Source organism: Cryptomeria japonica, chromosome 9 (assembly GCF_030272615.1).
Source record: "Cryptomeria japonica chromosome 9, Sugi_1.0, whole genome shotgun sequence".
Taxonomy (NCBI): domain Eukaryota; kingdom Viridiplantae; phylum Streptophyta; class Pinopsida; order Cupressales; family Cupressaceae; genus Cryptomeria; species Cryptomeria japonica.
Window position 1 is genome coordinate 572,126,577 of NC_081413.1, and position 25,246 is coordinate 572,151,822.

The 25,246-nt window shown below is 39.4% G+C and overlaps 1 protein-coding gene across 2 annotated transcripts in view; it reads left to right on the top strand.

Annotated features, from left to right (window-relative positions):
- The window catches only part of LOC131062878 (protein GLUTELIN PRECURSOR ACCUMULATION 3), a 210,544-nt gene that overhangs the window by 33,468 nt on the left and 151,830 nt on the right, over nucleotides 1-25,246 (top strand). For both annotated transcript variants that reach the window (XM_057996616.2, XM_057996617.2), the window contains 6 exons: nucleotides 7,712-7,850; nucleotides 7,988-8,016; nucleotides 8,604-8,700; nucleotides 8,773-8,828; nucleotides 9,175-9,282; nucleotides 11,246-11,302. In XM_057996616.2, the coding sequence (XP_057852599.2) occupies nucleotides 7,712-7,850; nucleotides 7,988-8,016; nucleotides 8,604-8,700; nucleotides 8,773-8,828; nucleotides 9,175-9,282; nucleotides 11,246-11,302 (486 nt within the window). The remainder of the gene's footprint in view (nucleotides 1-7,711; nucleotides 7,851-7,987; nucleotides 8,017-8,603; nucleotides 8,701-8,772; nucleotides 8,829-9,174; nucleotides 9,283-11,245; nucleotides 11,303-25,246) is intronic.

Sequence of the window (25,246 nt, forward strand, 5' to 3'; positions counted from 1 at the left end):
CAGCTTGTTGAATGAAATTTTATAATACCTAGTAAATCATGTTCCGCTACATGTGTTGTCCTCTCTTTTGTACTTTGTGATGCTATGGTTTTAAAGGTGAAGCTTTGTATTATGTTTCCGTCAGACTTTTATCTGATCCATTATGAAAATCATTTACCCATTTCCATTGCCATTAGGGATAAGAAGCTTTTGATTTGCTTTATCTTTCCTCTTTTTTAGGTTATCCAAGTGTTCCTCAGCAAATTCAGTTCACCCAGGCTTTGTCTTCTTTTGCCCTTTTTTTCTTTTTACTGACATGGTCCTTTTGTGCTTTCTTATAAATAGTACACAAAAATGCAAAACTCCTGTTATATGAGGGAGCTGCCCCTCCTAAATGCTGAGGGAACTCATTCGATTGAAGGTGATATTCCCTCATCTTTTATGAAAATTACTGCTGCCCATTGGGTGTGTCACACATATTTCACAAAGGATGGAGGTGATAAATTCAAACATGAACAATGTTACTGCTGTTTTTTCCTTGGCATTTAGATTTTTGCAGTTGGATAAGGGGAAGTCATTTTATATGTCTGTGTATGTACATGGACACCCACACATGCACATATGTACCTACATTCATACATATATACTTATACAACATGCACATATACATGCACACTGACATATTACAACATACATTTGGATCATATATTTATTGCATTTTCATGATAATCTCTCTCTCTCTCTCTCTCTCTCTCTCTCTCTCTCTCTCTCTCTTTGATGACCTAGGGGTATCGCCACATCTCATTCTAGCGATTCCTAGTAGACCTTGCCCTGGGCTTATTTTTGATGCCAGGTTGGGGTGCCAATGGGGTGAGATGAGGTTAGTCTAGTTCCCTAGGGATGGGTGCAACGACCTGCAAGCCATGCCCATTGGGTTAGCTCGGCCAGCAAGAGTTGAACTTTGGACCTGTTGTGACCTAATCACACATCACCCCATCCCAGATGGGGTCCCCCTTAGCTTTTAGACCCTTTTTTGGTCGTTTGGCTTTCGTTTTTGTGTGTGTTAGTGGCAATCTCTTCAATCTCTTCGTGTTACGGGTGTTTGGGAGTCAGTTGGGGTTAATCTGCTTCTCTGTCAAGCAAATTCTGTGAAGTCTAAAGCCTGTTTTGTCCTTTTTCTAGGGTTTTGCCTTCTGCCCTAGATTTTAGGGGTTCCTGTTAGGGTTTTGGGGAAACTGAGCATACGACTGGAGTTGGGACCCTTCAGGGCACCTCCCAGCAAAATTTGAGCCCAAACGGAACAACTTTCTATTTTTAGAAAGTCCCTATTTTTTAGGGATTTTTTCGAGTCCGGGAATGTCGCCATTTTGCCAAAAATCAAACTTACTATTTTTAGTAATTTCTATTTTTAGTAAGTTCCTATTTATAGTAAGTCATTATTGCACTCGGTTCGGGGATCTAACATTGACATCTGGAGAGTTTCTATTTTTGGAAAGTTTACAGGCAGGGTCAGTCAACCAAGGCGACAAGGATCAGGCATTCACAGGCATTTCTAATTCCGGAAAGTCAGATAGCAGACAAAGGTGGCCAGAAATGGGTCAAGTGCTGGAAATCCATGCCTAAAATGGAAAGCTCAGGAAAGCACTCCAAAAGCACAGAAGGTTAAAATATTCCAAGTCTGGAAGTCATCCACAAGTGGAAAAATCCACCTCTCCATGGACATGTGGAAAATGCGCCCAAATCAGGGCTGGGGCGCTGAAACCAAGGAGGCATTCACAAGTGCAAAATTCTGCCTCTCCATGGACATTTGGAAAATGCGCCCAGGTAAGGGTTGGGGCGTTGAAACCAAGAATGAATTCACAAGTGCAATAATCCACCTCTCCATGGACATGTGGAAAATGCGCCCAGGTAAGGGCTGGGGCGCTGAAACCAAGAATGAATTCACAAGTGCAATAATCCACCTCTCCATGGACATGTGGAAAATGTGCCTAGGTAAGGGCTGGGGCGTTGAAACCAAGGAAGCATTCACAAGTGCAAAATTCTGCCTCTCCATGGACATGTTCAAAATATGCCCAGGTCTAGGTTGGGGCACTGAATCCAAGAAGTCATTCACAGAGGGAAAATTCATGAATCCTTGGCGTGGTAAAATTTCACCCAAGCAAAAAATTTGAAATTTTGCCTAAGGCACGAAATCCAAGGAGTCAAGGAGGAATAAAAAGCAGAAATTCCCCTCGGGCGAATTTTCAGTTATAGATTCCGAATCAGGATGAAATTCCCCATCCAATGAACCTAACTCCTAAAATTTAGGAAGATCCCTAAAAAATAGGGATATGGAGAAAGGCCAAGAAAGTTCCTTCGACAGCAGGAGATGACAAGTCGGAGTGGAATTGAGCAAATCTCAAGAAAGATCCTGCAATGTCCCTCCAAAATTGGAAAGTATGAAATCAACGAGTTGGCAGGAGGAATCTTCCAAGTATGACGCATGACTGAGAGCATTTAAGGAAGGTTCTAAATTTGAGCTCACACGCATGGGAAACTGCCTTGCATGCCGTAGTAATCAAGGAAAGTATGACGCACCATAAATGCAATTACTAATTTGATGCCTCTTGGGAATTCTATATAAGTTGGAAAAAACATTTCATTTTTCACGTGCAAGATTCAAGAAAGAAAGAGTAAAGAAGCAAAGAGTTTTTCATACTTAGTCTCTATTTTCATCATTTCAAAGTATTCCCAAGATGGCGGAACCTAGCAAGGCGGCTACTATCTCCAGGCAAGCATTGATCAAAGCAGAGATGAAAGGTTTTCTTCCCCATTCTCGGTTGAATTCAAGATGGGAAGAGATCAGTGATACCAACTTCGTCACGTTCAACTGGGCTGCTTTCAAGATAAGAATGTTCGGAACTGCAGGACACAATCCATCTCCGACAGCTGTCAAAATTGTGAGAAGTGGAATAGTTGCAGCAGCTGGCTTTCCTCCCGCCATTCAATGCCCAGATCTAGTCTTGGAATGTGCAGCACATTACAATCTGGAGCGGAAGACAATCTCAACGCCAGACGACAAATTACTGGCAACATTGACTCTAGAGGCAATTGGTGAAGCCTTCAGAATCCCTTCACATTACTCCATGACGTACAGGACCAGCAGCGGAGCTCAAGTAGTCTATGAAGCAGGCCCCGCTAGATGTGCTGATTTGATCAACAAGCAGTGGTTGCTGAAGCCTAGAGTACACGTTTCCAAGATGCCCAAAACTCTCACAATCTTCGAGTTCAAGCAAGAGTATGTTGACATGATAAAGATGTTGAGCAGAGTAATGGGATGCTCACACTCGGTGAACTTCGAGCCTTGGATGCTCTTCTACATAGGCGAGATCATGAATTCGAATACGCTGATCGACTAGGCTAGATTGATCAGCCACTACTTGCATGAACAATTGAAGAACCTGTAGGAGAAAAGATCTCAGTCCTTTTCCATGAGTTCCTACCTATTCTATATGCTTGCACGAAGGGGAGGATTCGATGGGCTGCCAGCAAGAGGAGTCATGGGCTGCGGGCTAGCTCAGCTGAAGGTGCATGAATGTTATCCTCAGCTACATCTCCACAACGTGAATTCTTACAAGTTGGCGAATGACACCTTTACCATGTACCTGACACGACTTATGCAAAATAAGTTGCACATGAGGTTGTCTCCATAGGCAAGTGCTTTGGTCCAGAAGTATGGCGCTGTGTTCCTGCAGTTCCCTAAGTTCACCTACGTCAGGACGTAGGGCTTCTCCTTCCAGTCTTACAAATTGCCCAGATATCCATTAGATAAGCTTATATTGCTCGAGCTCATGAGGCAGTTGACTGCCTACGATCAGCTGCAAAAGAAAAATAAGAAGCAATCTATTGAATTTCCAATTGTCTTGGGGGATTTCATGGAGATATGCCTAGGATTGGAGGCCGCTGAAAGTGCAGCAAGCGAATTGGCGTTCTACCGCCTACCATTTTACATTTTCAGGGCCCAATATGATCCTTACAGCCAGATCAGGAAGGTTGCCGGTGTCAAATTCATACATAGATTTCACTTAGAGGATTACTGGGCAGGTGCTGAGGATGACTTTGAGGTTCGGAGAAGAATGCACTCTAGACTGCCCCTCGACACCATCAGAATAAGTGAGATTCATCAGGTACCAGACCAGGTGAAGGAAGACTCAGATTTGATGCAACCCGAATTCGAGAGGATAAAGGATCAACCTATCCTATTGCCAGATTGGTCCGAGCCTGAGGTAGATGATTTGAACATTTTGGCTAGGCCAGTGCTAAAATTCACTAAGCATTGGACTGACAGGAAGATAAGAAAGTTGGTGGAAAACCATGTCCATTTGACATACCTGCTGATGGGAAATCTGGATTCTCACAGCGAGGCAACTAAAGGCTCTTCGCAGGGTCAGGCAGGAAGAGAGGCCCGGGTGGACAAAGGAAAAAGTGCCCCAAAGAGGCCAAGGGTAACAAAGACAAAGGATACCCAACAGGAAATCCCGCGCGAGGTTCAGCAGGAAGCCCAGCAGGAGGAGCCTCCACAAAAGAGAACGAGGACAGGAAGGGAACATTCACCAGTCAGCTCCGCAAGCGTACAAGAAGTAGAAATGTTCCCACATCCCGTAGGCCCACTTCCAGGGAATGTTCCAGCACTTGATATACTTAGCATCAATGCTTCACAGGGCCGTCATCAGCCAAGAAGTCAGAGACAAGAAGTTTCCCTGCACTTGGAAGAAGTTCGCTAGGATAATTTTGTAGAGACTATCCTTGGCGAAATGGAAGAGGAATCTCAAGAACGGGAGCATGCAGAGGATTACAGCCATTCCATTCCACGCCAGATTGGTTGGTAGGCAGATTGGGAAATGAAGCAGAAGGAGGGACCAATCCTGTTTAGGAATTAGAAGAATTATTGAAGAGGATGGATCAGCCACCGGAAAGAAAAGCCCCTCGGAAGTTTTCCAAGGTAGTCAGGGAAGAATCTGGAGCCTGGACTTTACACATTGCTGAACCTGCAGTGGATAAGGATAGGAGTGAGATTAGGCAGGAAGATTACGTCATCAGACAGGTGGATCTTGGCCATGCTTCCACTGGTCAAGGAATGGGAGATTTCGATGATTCTTCCTTTTCCATGAAGGAGAAATTGCTGAAGTCAAAGGCAAAATGCAAGCGGTTGAAGGAGGAAAACGAACTTCTATGCGAGTACGTCAGGAGTTTCAAGAAACCCCTTAGGGAAGCGGGTCCTTCATCCACTCCCCCTCCCTTCCTTCCCAAGGAAGTAATTGATGATGCAGAATTTACAAAGGCAATGGCACAAAATTCCCGAGAATGGGTAGAAGATGTTTATGCTGAGGTAGGGAAATTTGTAGAAGATCTAGCTCAGCTCCATTCGAGGTTCGTGGCCCTCCTAAGTAGGTTGGAAACGGCGGAAGGACTATGGGAAGATGTTGATGTCTACCAAGACTTAACCATTTCCCGACTCAGGGCCCTGACAAGGACTCCAAGGCAAACACTGGTAGACGGGAAAGTAATCCAAGAGAATGAAGCCTATGACTTTCCCCGATGGTTCTACGCCATCTGTTTAGGGAAGAACACCCTTGATAAATTCAGCATTGATTCCGTCACCTTGAAGGAGTCTATCAGAGGGATACAGGAAGAAATCCTCAGTGCCATGGAAGCTTTATTTTCAAGGAAACTCAGCGACGGAGGAATAACGGTGAATTCCTTGAAATCCCAGTTGCATGATTTCTTCTTCGTCGGTTCATTTCCTAAGGAACACTTTGCAAACGTTTCTTCATTCTCCGGTATGATGAAGAAAACACAGGAAGCCATGGCAGAGTGGGAAGGTTTCTTTTCCAGAAGTGAAGAGGAGATTGCCTTGATGGAATTCAACATCGAGAATGTGCCAAGTGTCTCCATCGGAGAATTAGATGCCATTGTAGGTAGGTTCATCGCATACGCCATTAATGAACGAGATAATGGTCGTCCATTTTTGGACGAAAGTCTTTTGACTGAATAGTGATGGTGCATTTATGGCTGAAGGAACATTGACTAAGGCGTGGGGCCGGTCAACGCATGCCACCGCAGGATAAGGAATCTTCTTGCCTGTCGTCCTCTCATCATGGTTTTATGATGGATTCTTCTTGCATGTCGCCGTCGCTTGGAGAGTGGTAGGCATTTATGACGACGTCAGTTATATTCCGGGCATGATCATCACCATGGGCGCTATTTTTGGCCCTTCTAAATTTATTGTAAGTGGGCGTAATGGGTTATTTAATATAGATTCCCACCTTGTTGCACCTTGAGTGGGGAATCTTTAGGGAAAACCCTAATTAGGGTTTTGCATGTAATCATGGCTTGAGGCCTATATAAGGGGGTGACCCCCTCATTTGTAATGAGGAGAGACTATCGTCAGAGATTGTTGCTAAGAGTTTTTGAGGCAAACACTTAATACATTGTTCAATTGTTGGTGTGTTCTTGTGTTGTTTTGGAACTCGCATGGTCTTGTTCTCTTCATAGATTAGATTTGTTTTCATGCTATTAGATGAACTGGATTTGATAGGATCACTTGTTGCCAAATTCGTGCTCATACTTTTGGTGTGCAGCTGATTGTTGCATACCGTGCAAAGTTAGTCTGAGCCTCGTTATATGTGTATGTTCAACTTCGATTGTTAGAAGGGATTGTTCTATCTGATGGTTTCTTTTGACGATTTGAAAATCTTTAGCACTCCCCCTGAAGATTGCACCGCCTTCATGTAGTTGTGCGTTGCTGGCAAAGCGAAGCGCAGTTGGATTTTGCACAAGTTATCCCGTCTCCTTGTTCCTAGGATTAGATTACTTTTAGTTTAGTTTCCCTCTACCCTATCCCTATTTACTTTCTGCATATTTCAAAGTCCAAAAATCTAAAACTTAGAGCTTCATTGCAAATCATCCGTGTCAATAAATTCTCGAGCTTGCATAAATTTCTTCAACATACGTAAGGCCCCTTGGATTACCAGCAATCACATCAGCCAACTGAGTCGCATCCGTAGCATAAAGGAACCTTGGAGTCGGTTGTCTGATTCTCCTACTATATCAGCATGCAATCGTACTTTGATCAAGAGAAAGTGAAGTGACTGTTAGGCAACTTTATTCCGTGTTAGACGCTGTCATAAAAAACACGTCAACAGGACCAACATGGAAGAGCCCAAAGCCTTAGCACAACCTTACCAACCACTCAGGCTATGGGGTTACCCCCATCATTTTTTCTCTCTTCATCATCATGAAACTATCTAGTATGCACCTACTTAAGTTCTGTTAGTTGTCAAGGATTGCTATGAACAAACATGACCTATCGTAAGAACAGAAGAATAAAACCTATTGTTGGTGTGTCTTTGGTTTGTATAAATGCGTAACTAACTATTCATCTTTTCACAACTTTCTTATTTTATTATTTATTTATATACACACATATTTGAATAGAAGAGCTAGATACTTATTATGAATAACTAGAAATAATGTAAATGTACACAAAGAAATTTGTGTGCGTAAAACAGATGAATTGCTTGTTTTATTCATTGAGTTTCTAGCTATCGATAACTTGCTTACTCTGTACCTATAAGGAAGAATTTTGTATTATGCATGATGCCAAGCTATCTTCTTGCGGGATTCTTACAGCAGCTAAATAAATTACTTGTTTGGTCTGGACTTCTGAATCACCATTTGTCTGGATTTACAGAAAACAAACTATGGTTTGAGCCAGAGTGTACAGGAAATGAAAGTGATGGACAAGCAGGACCAGGTCCACGTGCTTTTCATGTTGCAGTTGCTATAGACTGTAACATGTTTATTTTTGGAGGACGTTCTGGCCGCAAACGGTTTGTTTAATTGCAATTTTCTGTGGTTCTGATCTGATTCATTTTTTGGTTATGTTTTGTATGATAACATCTTTCTCTATGAAGTTATATAAACATTCTTCTAAATATTAATTGAAATTTTTCCACATTTATGACAGGTTGGGGGACTTTTGGATGCTTGACACAGGTGAGTATTGTCATCTTTATTGCAGCAATTTGGACTGGATGTGGATCAAAACGTCTTTGTATCAAGTGCATTTCAATTTACCTCATCTTAATGACTTTTAGATTCCTAGCTGTCTCATTTTATGCTTTCCTCCAGTTTGTGTCATTGCTTAATTTTAGTTCTTTGGACCTATATAGGATGAATGCTGAAGAAATGCACACCCACTTACCAGAACTTTAATGGATTGTACTTTATTCGTTCCTTCTTATATTCAACTTCGATTCTATTATCACACTTGTTGTTCTCTCTGATGGGCATGGTTCTCCTTTATCATTACTTTGAAGTTGCCTTGACGTGATGATTCTTTTTTGTCTGTCGAATAGGGTATAACAGGGAAACATCTAGCTTCAGTGATAAAATTGGCAGAGCTCACTTATGTTTCTAATTCCACAGCATATATTTTAAATCTGTTACACCTTCTTAAGATGTTCAATATCATAGTTTCTGTTTTCATGCAGTGTTTTTAATGAATGCATGTTTTTCCCAGCCATGGGTTGTGGACAGCATTTATCTACATTGCATGTGACATAATCTTTTGTTTTGTCTAGATAATTGGCAGTGGACAGAATTATCAGGCTATGGCGATCTTCCTCCACCACGTGATTTTGCTGCTGGTGCATCTGTGGGCAATCAAAAACTTGTTATGTGGGTATAAATGTGTTTTTCACTTGTGGTACTGCAAGTTCAATTTTTTTCTCATTCATGATTGTGGTGTAGGTATGGTGGATGGGATGGCACAAAATGGCTTTCTGATGTCTACGTTTTGGATACAAGTAAGTTAAATTTTATATTAGGAAGAGCTCCTCTATCTTTGTTATACTTACAGACAGCTTTGACTATAATACTGAACTTAACTTTTTCTTATTTGTGTTTCTTTTGTTTTTGGTTTTTATTTCTCTTGGTAAGTGACTCTTTTGTCAGCTATACTTTTGAGTTCCACTGACCTATCTTGGTTACTCATGTACATGAGTATAATTTTCTTTCTTTATCTACTTGTTTTTGTGGGCAGAGAATTCTGAGTTTCTTTTGACAGTGCTCCATCTTGTAAGTCATTCTTAGACTGCTAGATGTTTTAGATAGGATCAAACTAATCAGTTGCTAAAACTTTTCTTGAATCAGTGTCGCTTGAATGGATACAGCTACCTATTACAGGACCCTCACCACCACCTCGCTGTGGACATACAGCTACTATGGTTGAGAAACGCTTGCTCATCTTTGGGGGTAGAGGTGAGTTCCTTTGAGAATTATCTTTTATATTCTCAAAACAATCATACCTCTTGTTTTCATAGGCAAATGTTAATCATCATTCCTAATTATTGAATGGAAATTAAATATATCTAAGCATTGTTGAGCTTATTAAATTTGAGGGATATCTGTTGCATTATTTGTTGGTTATTAATTACAAGAATTGATACTTAGAAATTGCTCTCAATGAAATAAATTTTGAAATTGCTCTCAATGAGGTGCATGAATGATACTTTGATTTTTCTGATTGCTAACGCAAAAGCATTGGGGGATGTAATATTATTCATACTGTACACATATCGTCAAGTAACGCAAAAGCATTGGGGGATGTAATATTATTCATACTGTACACATATTGTCAAGGAATGAAACAAACAAACAATTCAGCAATCAAGCAATAAATCAATCAATCATTCAATCAAAGAATCGGTCTTGAATTTGAGGAAGTGACTTGCAAATAGGGAGGACAAAACCCCTCTCAAGTTCGTAAAGAGACTTAAGAAAGAAAACCCTTATTTCTCCTTATCAAGTTTGGATGAAAACCCAAATATTGGTAAGCCTTGGAGGATGAAAACTCTCCAAGGGTGAGCTAAAGTTCATTAAGGGATTTAATGACAAAAACCCTTATCTCCCTTATCAAGTTTGGATGAAAACCCAAATCTTGATCTTGGAGGATGAAAACCTTCCAAGGTGAACTAGAGAGTTTTAAGGACAAAAACCCATAAATAGTCTTGGCAATTTGAGGACCAAAACCCTTAATCTTGTCACTGCTGAGTTAGGGACAAAAACCTCTGATTCAGCAGGTTTGGAAGCATTTCCAAAGAATTCAAGATATGATTGATTTTCAGAATTATGGTATGACTTATTGATCTGAATATTATAGTAAACTCATAATTTTGATAAAGCCATTATCATTTTGAATAAGGATTATTGTTTTAAAGTAAAAATCAGGAATATTCTAAAAATGGAGATTGCATACCTCCAAAATATATTGGAACACATGGTTAATCTCAATATTATTTTAGTCCACCTTAATAAATCACTCAAAGCAGTTTAAGTTACTATTCTATTAAAGTCTCCAAGTATCACCCATCATATAAAACTTACATCAAAATCCAAATCAATGTCACAGTCCGCTTTACAACAAAATAACAAGGTTGGCCCTTATGTAATGTGTCTGCTTCCTGCACAAAATTCAAAGGATACTAATTATTCGTGGGATGATCAATTTGCATAAATCTATAGAAGGATGTAATTAAAGTTATTGTGGACATAATCAGCCTCCTGCTAGCTTGCTGACAAATTATGACATGGAAAACTTGCTATTGGTATTTGCTGCATCTGATTTCAACCTTGGCTTTTGTCTTGTAGCTAATATACAGAAGTGGGAAACAACTGTTTCCAATTCACTAAAGAAAAAAGAGAAATTTGGTAGACTCGAAATCTGGTACTAATACAAGTAAAAATACAAGAAGATTTGAGATTAGTGAACAAGGGATTAACCATAAGAATGGAGAAATACAATTATGGGACTATTGTGTAGGTGATAATCACCGGTTTGGATTTTATGTTGATGTTGAAAAGGGTGGTTTATCCAGGATGAGATAGCATTTTCATTGGAATAAATGATTAAGCATGTGGTGTTTTAATTGCAAAGAGACTTTCTCAAGTTTATTGATTACACATGTTAGTTCCCCCACTCCACTTTCTTTTTATATGTGATATTTGAACCTCTTTGAAAAGTTATAATTTATATCAAATTAATTCTGTAAGAGAATCATGCGTTCAATGACACATTGCTATAGAAACAATTACTTCTACTTTTATTATTGATAAACAGCTGTGTTCCATAATTCAGGATAATGAAATCTGTAAATGAATTCTGAAATGTAGTGCGTATTTCTGTAGATCTTTCCGATGATTTTGATGTTTTTGTAATTGACAGGAGGAGGTGGGCCAATCATGGGGGATTTATGGGCTCTGAAGGGTCTATTTGAAGAAGGTAATAATTTCAAGCATTTTAGGTATGGTTATTCATTTATTTGAGTTGTAATTTATTTGTTCCTTATATTTTAAAGCTTTCTTGTTATTATTATTTAATTTCAATCTGGCATCTCATTTGTTGTTGCTTAGTGACTATTTCAGGCCATTCTGTTAGAACATTCTATTGCAATGCTTGAAGTGCAAGCTGTCTAATGAGGGGAATTGTTAATGCTTGAAGTGCATCCAAAGCCCTTTTCCCTGCAATGTACCTGAAAAAGAGGGAAACATTGTGAAGTACAAGTATCAATCAAGTTAATATTTAACAAAATGCAAAGTTCGAAGGATAAAGCAATAAGCACGCTGCACAATGCATTTCTCAATACATCAAAACCTTAATTATCGACTTGGTGACAATATTAAGGCTGTATCCTGTCTAGGCTATATATTCCTTAAGAATCCATTCCCTAGTTAAGCATTTCATCACCTCCAAAGGCCAAAATCCAGACCAAGACCTTTGGGTCAGGAGACGACACAAACTGAAAAAGACTTGGTTTATTTAGCGAAAAGAAGGGGGTCCCCTTTTGCAATGGGGCGATGTGTGAAAATGTCACAATTGTGTCCATGATACAAAAGGCATACTTTGGGATAAAAAGAATGTATGCTTGTTGGTCTTCAGGCTAAGTCATTGTCAAGAGCACAGTATTGATCATTTCATCTCATAACAATGGGATTTCAATCATTGTTTCAACATACTTTTGCCTTGACACTAGGTGTGCCGTAACATGCTCCACTTTCCAACCATTTTAAGTTTTGGCAATAAGTCTACCACTTACATCGGTGCAATAATTTGAATGTTGATGTTTGACTTGTTACCATATTGGCATGTTCATTCGTTACCCATAGTATGCTGTGCTTCAGTTGTTGTTTCAAAGATTCTTTCTTTCTCTACAGTTGTTTATTATTCCTTGCATGCTCTACTTAAGCCTTTTCTTTGAAAATTCTTTCTTTCTCTATACTTGGTTTTTGATAAGCAACCTTCTTTGCTTGGCACATGATGGCCACACTTATTCATCTTTGGCTAGAAAAAATCATGTTGATGTTTACATTGGATTTTTGCTTGGGGCAACTGGTATAATCGTGGTTTCCCAAGCCACACCATTTGTAGAGTAGTCCCATAATGCTTTGGTTTCTGGATAGTGTCTCATGAAGCGTTTCCATTCATCACATTGACAGTATAGCACAAGAGGCTGGCCTTTAGAGTCACACTGCATTCAACTTTGAACAACTTTGCTATTGTCTTGTTGTCCATTGTTTTTTGTTTGGATGTGGTAGTGTGGTGGATGGTTCAATTTCTAACCTTGAGCGAAGAGCTGTTGTGCACTTTTTGTTCTTTGAATTATAAGGGCAATCCTGAGAATCTTGCAGAACATCTTCTTTGGAGAATTGGTCTTGATTTGATTTTATGTCTTGCAATCTTGGCATTGCAGGTGCTTAAGCTGCTTGTCACTATCTTCCTTGAGCTCTTTCATAACCTTAGCACGTTTTGTCTCAGAGCTTGAACAAACCTTAGTTCACTATCATTGTTTGCATTAGAATCATTTTGTTTTCTTCATCTTGAGCATCAGACATTTTATTTTCACTCTCAAAGTTTGTTCTATTGTAATGGAAGCACATTCATCATCCTCTGCAATGAGGATGTTATATCCTCAACGAGTCATTACTTTTTCATTTTTCGCTTGCTGGGTGTTATATATTTCAATGACAATTTTATAGTAATCTTGAAGAACTTCTTTCTCAAAGGCTTTTCACATTTTTCCAAAACCAATTGTCAATTGGTGTTGCATCAGTCAACCAATTAATTGCCTCCTTCTGAGTGTGGCTGAGAGCCTGCAACCAGTGACATTTGTTTGTTTGTCCATTTATTGTCCAAATAGTTATTCATGTCTTGCAATGATGTATTGCACCTTCAAACCTGCACTTGGTGAATTTTGGCAGCTTTTGTCTCTTAGTACTTGGATTCTTTGGTGGCGTAACAATTTCTAGATTTTCTTGATTTGAGTGCAATGTTAGGATCCTTCTCCTCAAGGTCTTACCAAGATGTTCTTCTTCTCTTCTAGTACTATGTTTAAATCCTCGTTCCTTTTTGGAGTCTGGGTAATCCATATGCTACTTTGCTCAGTTTCAAGCTCCCCTTGTTCTATCACAATTCTCTGCCTTGGTCTTGCTGGTTTAGTGTCTTCCAACATTCATAGATACCTCAAATATTGCTTTGGTGTGTTTCCCCTTGTTTTTTGGCAAGGAAATTGTCAGACCGTTTAACAAAAAGACTGACCTCAATTTGAGGATTCTTCATCAACTCAATGGATTCCTTTGCACCAACACCTTCCAATCCAATTTGCTTGGCAAGGTCTGCTCTTTGTTCCCCATAAGAGGAAGTTCCGCAGAAACTTCAACCTACTCTTCTCTTGTGAGCAGAAAACTATTATCTGTAGTCAGTTGAGCTTGTTACACTGTTCATTCATTCCTTGTTTGATTTTGTCTTACCTTTTGGTTTCGACTTTTGCTTCAATTCAAATATTGTTGTAATGGAACTTTAGAGTTGGATACCTATCCCAGGGTTCCGCATTCTTGTTGTTCCACTAGTCTAAAATACTGTCCGATGACTTGTCTCCTCCTCAACTTCATTGTTTTATTCTCTCTCTCACCTTTGTTCAGTCTCAGTATCATTAATTTCTTTGGATTTGGTCAATTTTCAAATTCTTCCCCCTTTCCTGTTGACTCCTTTGCTTGTACCACACACAACACCAAGATTGTGAAAGATAATTTATTGTGTATTTGTTAATAATTGTTGTTGAGAACCTTTTGCATCCACATTATTTCAACTTAACCCAATTTTGCAAAGGCCATAAATGTTAACTATTGAAACTACCGTACTAGACAACAAGTTGTACAAGATAGGAATCACAATTCCTACAAAGAATGATTGCAAGTGAATATGGATATTGATACTTTATTTCAGAACTGTTCAATACACTGCAATTAGTACAGGGAGGTCCTATCATTAAATTAGCAACCACAGAATGACAGCAGGAATGCTATTTGAAGGACCAATGCTTGTTAATTAAGACATAACCTTTTGGTCCAACTGTTTACAAGCAATGTTTATCTTACAGTACTTTGTTAAAAATTGTTGTTGAGAACCTTTCGCATCCACATGATTTCAACTTGACCCAATTTTGCAAAGGCCATAAATGTTAACTATTGAAACTACAGTACTAGACAACAAGTTGTACAAGATAGTGTTGTGACCACATCACACATTGCCCCATCAAGATGGGGACCCCCTTTTTTTAAGGTTTTGCCCTCTCTAGGAGTAGTCTCTCTCTATGCTTTTTTCTAGTGAGTGGAGTAGAATAGATTATCAAGCATCAGGATTTAAAGATTGAGCAAGTCAAGAAAAGTTAGGTGAAAGTGTCAAGTCTGTTGGCATAACTTATGAAGATGACCGGTAAAGTTGATGGAGATTGTTGGCTAGTTAATGATGATATAGTTGTAAGTTGTTTGATGACTTTATTTGCGTTGTCATTGATGGCAACCATATTTGCTTAGTCATCTAAGTCATCTAGACCTACTGGTATAACCTAACCGATAGAGGAATGTGTTAGACAACAAAACTGCTAAGTTGCTGTAAATCGGTAAACAGGAACAGAGCGATGATCAAGTAACCGGTACAGATGATTGGAGAGGAGTTAGATGTTGCGGTTTGGAACATATGTTTGTGACATTGGCATGAGTCTGTGGTTGAAACTGCATCAGCAGATTCGGTGTATTGAGTGAGTTATGATTGACTGTCATGAACTTTGTGAAGAAGAATGTATACCGGTAACAGATCTTTAACCGGTAATGTTTTAAGGTTTGGCGGTGGATCTTATCATGTTCATAACTTAGTGATGATGTGCCAAAATCCATGTGTAATGATAAGATGGTGATTGAGTGCGTACAAGGATCGGATTTCTTGGGAAACAACAAAGTGCTTAGTAGAATGTGACATGGGTTTGATTGCTTATCAAATCGATGTGCGGTGATGTGTGGTGATCATTCAACGGTGGAAATTGTCTAGAAATTTGTTGTAATGATCTGTAATGCAAATTCATTGTATTTTGAATGTAGTTAGGGTTATGTAGCCGACTTAACTGAAAAGTGTATTTAAGGCTAGTTGGAGAAGAGATTTTGTGTCAGTGATTTGAGAAGGTGTTGTTGAACCAGATTGAAGTGTCTGTATGTGTGTAGCAACACAAGGAAGGAAGTGCTGTGATCAGATCATTTGCCCTGTTGTTCCCTAACAGTTACAACGGTTTGAAATCCCTTAACCGGGTAGATGCTAACAGGTCTTCTATTGTAAATCCCTTCACCGGTTGGCTCATTAACTTGAGTTTAAAATCCTCTAACAAGGTTAATCTTAACAAGGTAGAGCTCCTAACAGGGTTGAGGCAAATCCCTTAACTGGATGACTCCTAATAGGGTCTGCTCTTAACCGGGCATATTGTAAGCTCCTAATCGGGCTAGGCCTTTAACCGGGCGCATTCCAAAAGAGTGCAAATATTTTGTGGGTGCTAATTCCCACCGTGGTTTTTCCCATTTCGGTTTTCACATGAAAAATCTCCGTGTTCATATGGTGGCTGCATTGTTCATTTGTGCATTTGATATCTTTACATAGTTTGCATACTGATGAACACTTGAGTGAATGGTTTGGTAAATCAATTTAGCAGATTGTTTGAGTAGTTTCCGGTACAGTTTTTTGAAGTATTTTAGAATTACTGCTGATTCACCCCCCCGCTCTCAGTAGTAACTGGATCCTCATAATAACAAAGTCAAGAGTTAGTCATGAGGTTGCCTACATTGCCTCAATTTGAGAACCAAGCTTTCATCAAAACCATCATTGGACTGAAATTTGCTTAAATGCATTGACCCGTACCTTGCTTAGGTCTTAGAGCGAGCTTTTGTTTTAGGTCCCGTCCTTCCGAAGGTCACAGAGCGAATTTCCTATATAGGTGTTCTTAGGGGGCCAAATTGATGATGCTTTCATGTGAAGAAATTGGAAAGCTTAAGACTCAAATCGATGAGGTAAAAGGAAGTAGTGAGTTTCAAGTCATGTCCTTGTAAAGATCCTAAGGTGAATTAGTGGCTCTTGTCATATAGGTCCTGTCCTTGGAAAGGACGTAGAGCGAAATTCCATATCTTGACCTTGTCCTTCCAAAGGATGGACGGTGAGCGGATTATGTTTTAGGTCTTGTCCTCACTAAGGACATAGTGTGAAATTCTCATCAAGGACATTGATCGAGCTTCTTCACTTAACCACGTATCTTGCATCAACTTGGAACAAATGAATCTTTTAGACCTTGTCTTTGGAGAAAGCATGATGCGAGTTTTGTCATAGGGCCCGTCCTCCTTAAGGACATAGAGCGAATTCTATTTTTGAAGCTTGTCCTTGGAAGGGTCATAGAGCGAAAATTGCTATATAGGTCACGTCCTTCCAAAGGACATTGGGTGAAATCATCTACTTGCCTTGTCATTGCTGAGGGTCCAGAGCGAATTGCTTTCCTTGTCCTTGCTGATGGTCTAGAGCGAACTTGAGTATGTGTCTTAGAGTGAACTTTGTTTACAATCATGCCTTGTCCTTACCGTGGTCTAAGAGCGAACTTGATCATTTGGAGCTTGTCCTTAGAAGGGTCAAGGAGCGAAATCTACATTGTACGTCCTGTCCCTGCCAAGGACAAAGAGGGAACTACATTATGAGTCTTGTCCTTGTCAAGGACGTAGAGGGAATTTATCATATAGGGCGTATCCTTGGAAAGGACATGGAGCGAAACACTTGTCTTGACCTTGATTGCCCAAACGACATAAAGAGAGCTAATGTGAAGATGGCGTATCTTTCAAAGGACATTTAGCGAACTTCATTATAGGTCCTGTCCTTGGGAAGGACAAAGAGCGAAAACTTCATTTAGGTCTTGTCCTTGGAAAGGACATAGAGCGAAATGCCTACCTTGAACTTGTCCTTACAAAGGATATAAAGCGAACTGATGTGAAGATTGCGTACAAGCGAATTTTTGATATAGGTCCTGTCCTTGGAAAGGACATAGACCAAAATTATCACCTCGGCCTTGTCCTCCTTAAGGTCCTTGAGCAAATTACATGTACCTTTCAAGAGACCTAGAGCGAAATTCAATAAGACAAGCATTTTTGACGCCTAAACTCATTCAAAATTCGAATTGCAAAGGAGATGAAGAGAGTTTGTGTTGAGTCGGCCAGCATGAGGAAGGGAATTTATTGTTTTAGCAAGTCGGCCTTATACCCAAAAGACATGATCTTTACCCTAAGCGCCAATAAAGGAGAAGTTAAAACATTCATTTTAACCATCAACTCAAACATATTCTTCTCTCCAAGTGCGAATTTGAGAGTAGATCTACTGAATCTGACCAACAAGACAGCGAATTTCTCCATCTAGACATCAAATTTTGTCAACACATAAGCGAATTTTATCAGGATATAGGTGAGTTGCTGCGGTACAAGGGTGAAATTAGACATTGAAGGTGCGGACCTGATGATCAAGGAAGACAAATTCGAGCATTGAAGATGTGGATCTGATGTTTAGGAGGAGCGAATTTATCAAAAGGGAAGTGAATTTATCAAAAGGGAAGCGAATTTCACTATTGAGCAATCCAAATTCATCTAAAAGAGCAACAAATTCATCTTGCACAAGGTGAAATCCCTTCAGCTACAACGACTTCCTTGATTATTATTAATACTCTTTTGATCATATATAGAGAAAATCACATAAGATCAGAATGAGGAATTTAGTCAAAATGATAGCATGTAAGGGTTATATACCATGTATGTTTGATGCCCAATTGTTTATTTTGCAGGAGGCAAGGAGAGATATCAAATGGGCCAAGTTGAAGGAAGATCGGAACAAGAATCTCAAGGAGAAAATTTCAACATCAAGAACAAGATACAAGGAAGATGCCTTCAAGAAGCTTCATCAGCAAATACAAAAACATCAAGGAGGAGAAGATCTCAAGATATTCAAAGATTCTCACCACACCCTGGAGGCATGAAGAGATCAGAGGAGTGTTAAGGAGAAGTCATACAATCACTCCAAGGTAAGCAAGCAAGGGTGGAAGAACTCAACGACATCAATAATTCCCATCACCGCTACTTTGAGCGAGCTAGAGATTGTTGAGTATCAAGAGATATCTCTTGATATCCCTTCATGATAATGAATATATTCAGTCTACAAAGTGTAAGATTGAGGTGGCATCCTAGTCACTACACCAATCCGAGGGGTCCATATCAACACGTCCAAGTTCAATGAATCAAGCTCATATATGAAGGCACAAACTCCGATGTACCTACCCTTGACATCTATTGGCCCACGCTCATTGAATGTAATTTTCTCATTGGCTAAGGAAAATCTGTTGTAACCAAAGAAACGGGACTCAGACTCGGACTCGGGACTCAGAGTCAGACTCGACTGGACTCGGGAAAGTGAAAAACTCAAGAAATTTAGAGATTTTAAAAGATTTAAAACTTGTTTCATGCACCCTTTATTGAGTACACCTTAAAGACACAATAATATCATCAAACTCGGCTCATTTGATTACATACACAAGTATACATCAATCACATAAGCATAAACGAAAATTGTAGCAGAAGGACATAACAAACATAGATATATAAATATTGTAAAATTGTAATATTCCTCTTAATTTTTTTTTTTTTTTTAGCAATAAGAGTTACAAGCAAACACCATAACCCATTAAGGTTAGAGAAATAATCCAAACTGCTGAAAGGGAACCCTTCCACCTTTTGTTCACCGAGAGCCCAATCTGGGGAGGGTGAGAGCATACAGTGTTACGGGGATCGTTAGCACCATAAATCAAACTGAAATTACAATGCACGGGCGGCAAGCCAGCCCCTTCTGCTTATCCAGCAGGATAGAAAGCGAACTCTTGGCGGTAAACCAGACAAGGGAAATAACAAGAAACTGAAACTCAATCACTCTACCGCATATTTCAGCGGGAGGACATTACATTAAGCTATCACTCTACCGCATATTTCAGCGGGAGGACAATTGCATAAAACTTATCACTCGACCACTTATTCAGTGGGAGGACTGAGTACATAAACTGAATTACAAAGCAAGAAGGCAGCTAAGCCAGCCTCTTCCACTTATGCAGTGGGAATCACAAATAAGAACAACAAGAATGATTGATCAGTACTACTAAAACAATCTTACAAAATAGAGATATGAGATAAGATAAGAAGCTTAATGCTGATCTCAAACAATCCACTATCAAAATCACACCACACTTGAACACTACTACTGTTCTAATTCTGCAAGCTAGAAAACACACTATCGAGCCACTACTGGAAACACCAAAACACTCCTAACTTTCTCAAAACTAATCGGAATCACACCAAATAAAATGCAAATGACTAATATAACATAGGCAACCAATCCAATGCCTCAAAATTGCAACTTGGAAGCCCTGAATGTGTTGCACGCATCCCAAGGTAAGTCTGAAAATGGTGCTACAGCAGCAAACTTCGATTTGCAACCAAAAATTGTGATGACCACCAAAAGCTACGCCAAGATAGGAGAATAATTGTCTTCCCAATACGTTTCCAAAGAGCCGATACCCAGAATGATGCAATCACTTGGTCAAGAGATATGAGCAAACTATGGTTTCAGCAACTCCGCGACCAGCGACAAGGAAACACTCCAAAATCCACACAAAACTCTCCACAATTTGCAGAACACTCACGAACAACACTGTAATTACAAGAACACAGCTAGTACTATCTTCCAAGTACGAAACTAAGACTTAGCTAGGAAGCCACACTTCGAAGCTCAGATTTTCAATCGCCAAACCGGCAGCATAACAATGCAATTTCATAAGATATCCAAATGGGAGGCCAAGCACCCGTATTTATAGTTTTTTCCTCTGAAATTCAAATATAAATGCTCCCAAATTCACCTCACCAATTTGCATTTCATTTTACTCTCACATGGCATCCAAATGACATTTCATTTCATTTCCCAAGGTGGGCGCCTAAGTTGCATTTTAACCAATAATTCAACAAGTTCGAACTTGCCTAAGTCTTCAATAATAACTTAATGCATTCTTCAAATTTCAACGCCTAACTTAGGAAAATATAACATTGATATTAGATAAAAATATGTCTTTTCCTAAGTCGCCCAATATATCATTAATCAGTAATAAAATAATTAAATATTAAACCTTAGGATAAGGAAATAATATTTAATTAAATCACTTATGATTCCAATACTGATTATCAACAAAATCCAGGATCAAGCTGAGCAATGAAGACCACTGAATTGTTACATGATTGGGACCCTGTCCAAACTGCTAAAAATAGAATTGCTCGATACTGCTACTTACTAAAAACAGTAAGTCACAAAATACTCCTCTGAAAAACATGATCTTCACACCTGGAGAAAGAGCTTGGAAAGATCAGTAAGACAACATCATCCAAATAGCCTATGGGTCTTCGGGATAGGCCAATGGACCACTGAACTAATCACTGCGGAGAAGGGGACATTACAAGTATACAATATTACAAAACTTATGGAATAAAAAATGCATGTCATCATATGATCATCATCAAATGTTCCATACAAATACCAAAGGTAAATACAACTACAAGCCTATGGCTCAGAGGAGCTTGCACCCATTGGCCCTGATCCCCTGTGAAGGCATCTAAGGTAGGTCCTGGATGGTTCGGCAGCCATAGCCGCTCCCCGTGACACCATGCCATGCTCACCAACATCAGGAACATCTGTGTCACTATCTGCCTCTGAATCTCCTGTCTCTGCTCGTGCTCTCCGCTCCTCCTCTGCCATGGCTACAACCTCAGCCTCTATATCTACCTGGTCGATCCAATCAGTGTCATCATCTCAGTGGCCCACTTTGCATCAAGATCAACCTCATCTAGAATGATAGGAGAGATGTTAGCTAATGCATTCTTTCTCATTCTTAGGCGAAGGTTGTAGTGAACAAAGATGAGATCATTTATCTTCTCCACGGATAATCTATTGCGCCTCTTGGAGTGTATGTGCTCAAACATACTCCAATTGCGCTCACAACTAGATGCGCTACATGGTTGGCTCAAGATGTGAATGGCCAACTTCTGAAGATTTGGTGTCATTGGGCCAAAAAAGCTCCAACAATTATCTGAGTTTGGAATGAGAAAAATAAATAAAATCAGTCTCACTCATAAACTCATTTAACAATATACAATAAAACTAAAATTAAGCCTTACAATTTATTTTTACTTGGCATCATAGTCGTCCTACTTTCTTTGGCGATAGGATGAGAGGAGGTCTCCCGTTGTGCATTGGAGAACAATTGTAGCTCTTGAATAAGCTCTGTCTGAGTAGAACCAACAAGTGCCATCTTCTCCATGATTGAGTATAGCCCATTAAGGTCCTCCACATTAGCCTTGAAAGTAGGGCTAAAATGGAATGCCGGATTCAGATAATAGGCTGCTGCATGGATGGGCCAATGAAGCTGATGATGCTGTATCCTATCAATGATCTCCCAAATGGGACCATACTTGCTCTCATCTCCTCCATAGATGGATTTGATGCCCTCCTTCACCCTATCCATGCCCTCATATATGTAGCCCATTGCGGGCTTTTCTCCATCTACAACTCGCAACAGAACCACCAAGGGTTTAACAAACTGCAAAATTGAAAATATTGTGTAATTTATAAAAATGAACAAATAAGAGAATATGATGAATAAGTTATAAAACACACTGCAAAATTGAAAATATTGTGTAATTAACAAACTGCAAAATTGAAAATAGTGTGTAATTTAGAAAAATGAACAAATAAGAGAATATGATGCATAAGTTATAAAACAATAAGTTAAATTGTAGAATTTATAAAAAATTTACCTTCACTATCTCATCGCAAGGGATCCAAAAGTCTCGCTCATAAAAAATGCAGTCTGCCATATCTTTTCCTGCAGGGGTGGCAGCATAGGATGAGGAAGACCACTCTAGACCGACTTACAACGAAGCATGGACTGCAATGTGATGAAGTTTGTGGCAAATCTTGTGATTTCTGGACGAGCTAACTCCTTCTGCTCTGCGTATTGTCTCATAAGAGCCAACATCCATGAATGATTATATACAAATTTGCACACATTTCTTGCCCTTTCTACACATCTCTTGACCCATGGGAGTTTTCCAATATCCTCCAACATGAGGTCAATGCAATGGGCGACACATGGAGTCCAAACTATAGATGGGTGCCTCTCCATCAATTGTCTACCTACAACAACATAATTTGTTGCATTGTAATTAATGAAGTCCAAAATAGTAATTAATTTGCAAACAAAATTAGTTTGTAATCAAAAGTTTACCTGCAACAACATAATTTGCTGCATTGTTGGTCACCACCTGTACCTCGTTCTCCTCACCCACCTCATCAATCACCTCCTCTATCTGCTCACATAGGTAGGTGGCATTCTTGCAATGGGCGGAGGCATCAATGGACTTGATGAAAACGGTGCCCCCTGAAAATTTTAAAATAAAGCAAGATCAATGATCATTCAATAAACCATTAAATGAAAAATAAAAAATTAATGACTAAATGAAATCAATCACCTATGGAAGAAACAAGAAAATTAAGGAGAGTTCTATTTCTCCTATTTGTCCAACCATCAGTCATGATGGTGCAACCTTTAGTGCTCCATATCTGGCGTTGTTCACCTAATTCCTTCACATCATTCACCAATTGAGTCAAAACGGGTCCCCTCAAATCAGACTCAGAGGGGGCTTTGAACCCTGCCCCGCATATGGTAAGGGCATCAACCATTTCTTGCCAATAAGGAGACCTGTCACAAATAAATTAAATGAGATAAGTTAAGTATGTACTATGTAGTATGGACGGGAAAAAATAAAATGAAAAATCAAAGTATAAAAATTAAAACAATCAAACATAAAACATTCACCTGGTTGTAAAGAATGGAACACCGTCGTAGACCCCAATCCTGCCAACTGCCATTTTAGCAGCATCATGGACCTCCTTGGTCCAACCCATGCTCTCAAGCGACTATTGGGAGCCAGGAGTAGTGTGAGGCGCAAAGAAGGTATCCAACCTAGATTTACGAATTCTAGGTCCAATGCTAACACTCCCACTACCATTGGCATTGCTAGGAACATGACTAGTGGCATCTGCAGAAGCAGAAGCACTAGCACCAGCAGTAGCATGGTGAGTGGGACAATATGGAGGCATGGAAGAAGGCCCTCCAACACAACCTAAAGCTGTCCCACTTCCAATGGCCGCGAGATCATCCTTTTGCTTCTTTTTGCTTTCAATTGCTTCAACCATTACATAGCACTTGCGTATGGCCTTAGTCGTTGCTTCAATGCATCGGTCGGCATCATGCCCATGCACACCAACAATATGGCATTTCAATCTATATATGCCTCCATGGAATATTGTTTTGCAAAAAAAAACACTTTGTCTTCCCCTTTTTTTTGCCCTGGAAACTCCTCATGAAATTTCCAAGCAAGGTCCTTTCTATTGGGGGGTCTAGAAGAAGACATTGTATGATAGTTTTGTGAAACTTGAGGGCAAATAAGAAAGTGAAGGTTGCTGCAATAAGAGTCATAAGACATTACAAATACAAAAAAAAAATAATACATTCATTCTTTGTTGTGAATTCATTCTCATTGTACATTTTTTTCAAAAAAACTAAGGTAGGGTTTGTAGATTTTTTTAAAAAATATGTTTGATCAAAATTTCAAACCCTACTTTAAAAAAAAAAATTACAAACCCTACATAGTAACATACAAAAGATTTTGGAAAAAAATGTAAAACTTCCAAAAGAAATGAATAGAAAATGAAATTTTTGCATACAAGAAACAAAAAAAGCTCAAAAAATCAATCTTACCTCTCACAACAAGCTTGAAATGAGCTGCAAACTCTTCCTTTCCAACTCTTGATGCACCAAATCAAAGTATAATGCAGCCCCAATGTGATGAATGGATGAAATCTTGAGCTTCCTCCTTGCTGGTTTTTCTTCAATGAAACCTTGTTTCTCTTCACAACTCACTTTTCTCCTCCTATTTTGCCAATTGAATGAAATGAAGTTCACTTTTAGGGGCATAGGATAATAAAGCAAAAAAAAAAACAACTAAAAAAAACTTTTAAAAATGTGTTTTTTGGTTGCCTTTTTTCATGCCCAACGCCGACCGAGTTTGCACGATGGGACTCGCTGAGTTTAGGCAAAATTGCCGAGTTGGTGAGTTGGGCGAGTTTGCGGCCGAGTTCGAGTCCGAGTTTGCTGAACTCGTGGGGGTGACTCGGACTCAGACTCGGACTCGCCGAGTTTGGGCGATTTATGGCGATTTTCGTTTCTTTGGTTGTAACAAACCCTAATTAGGGTTTTCATTGAAAAATCTTGGCCATTGATGGAGAATCAATCTTGGCTGTTCATTGTAAATGAGCTCTCTACATAAGGCTCAAACTCTTCATTTGTAAAGGTTAATAGCTAGTAGTTAACTAATATTTGGCTAGTAGGGAATAGAGTAGTGAATAAAGAGAATATAATAGCAATTAGAATATAAGTTAGATTAGGAGAAGATTGTTGCTAACCTTGTTGTAAAGAACAACTAATTTCATTGAAGTTATGGTGAATTTGATTTGTTGTTTCAACAACTTGCATGGTCTTTACTTCTCAATTTATTTTCATGTTGATTAGATTGAATGGAAGAATTTGTTGAGTGCATTTGTGTGGAATCCGCCCAGTCCATACCACTAACCTCTTACTGATTTTAAGTGTGCCTTGTGTGGTCAACTAAAATGATATGAGCTTGACTTCGAATTGTTATTCATCCATTGCTTATGCATCAACTTGAATGGTGA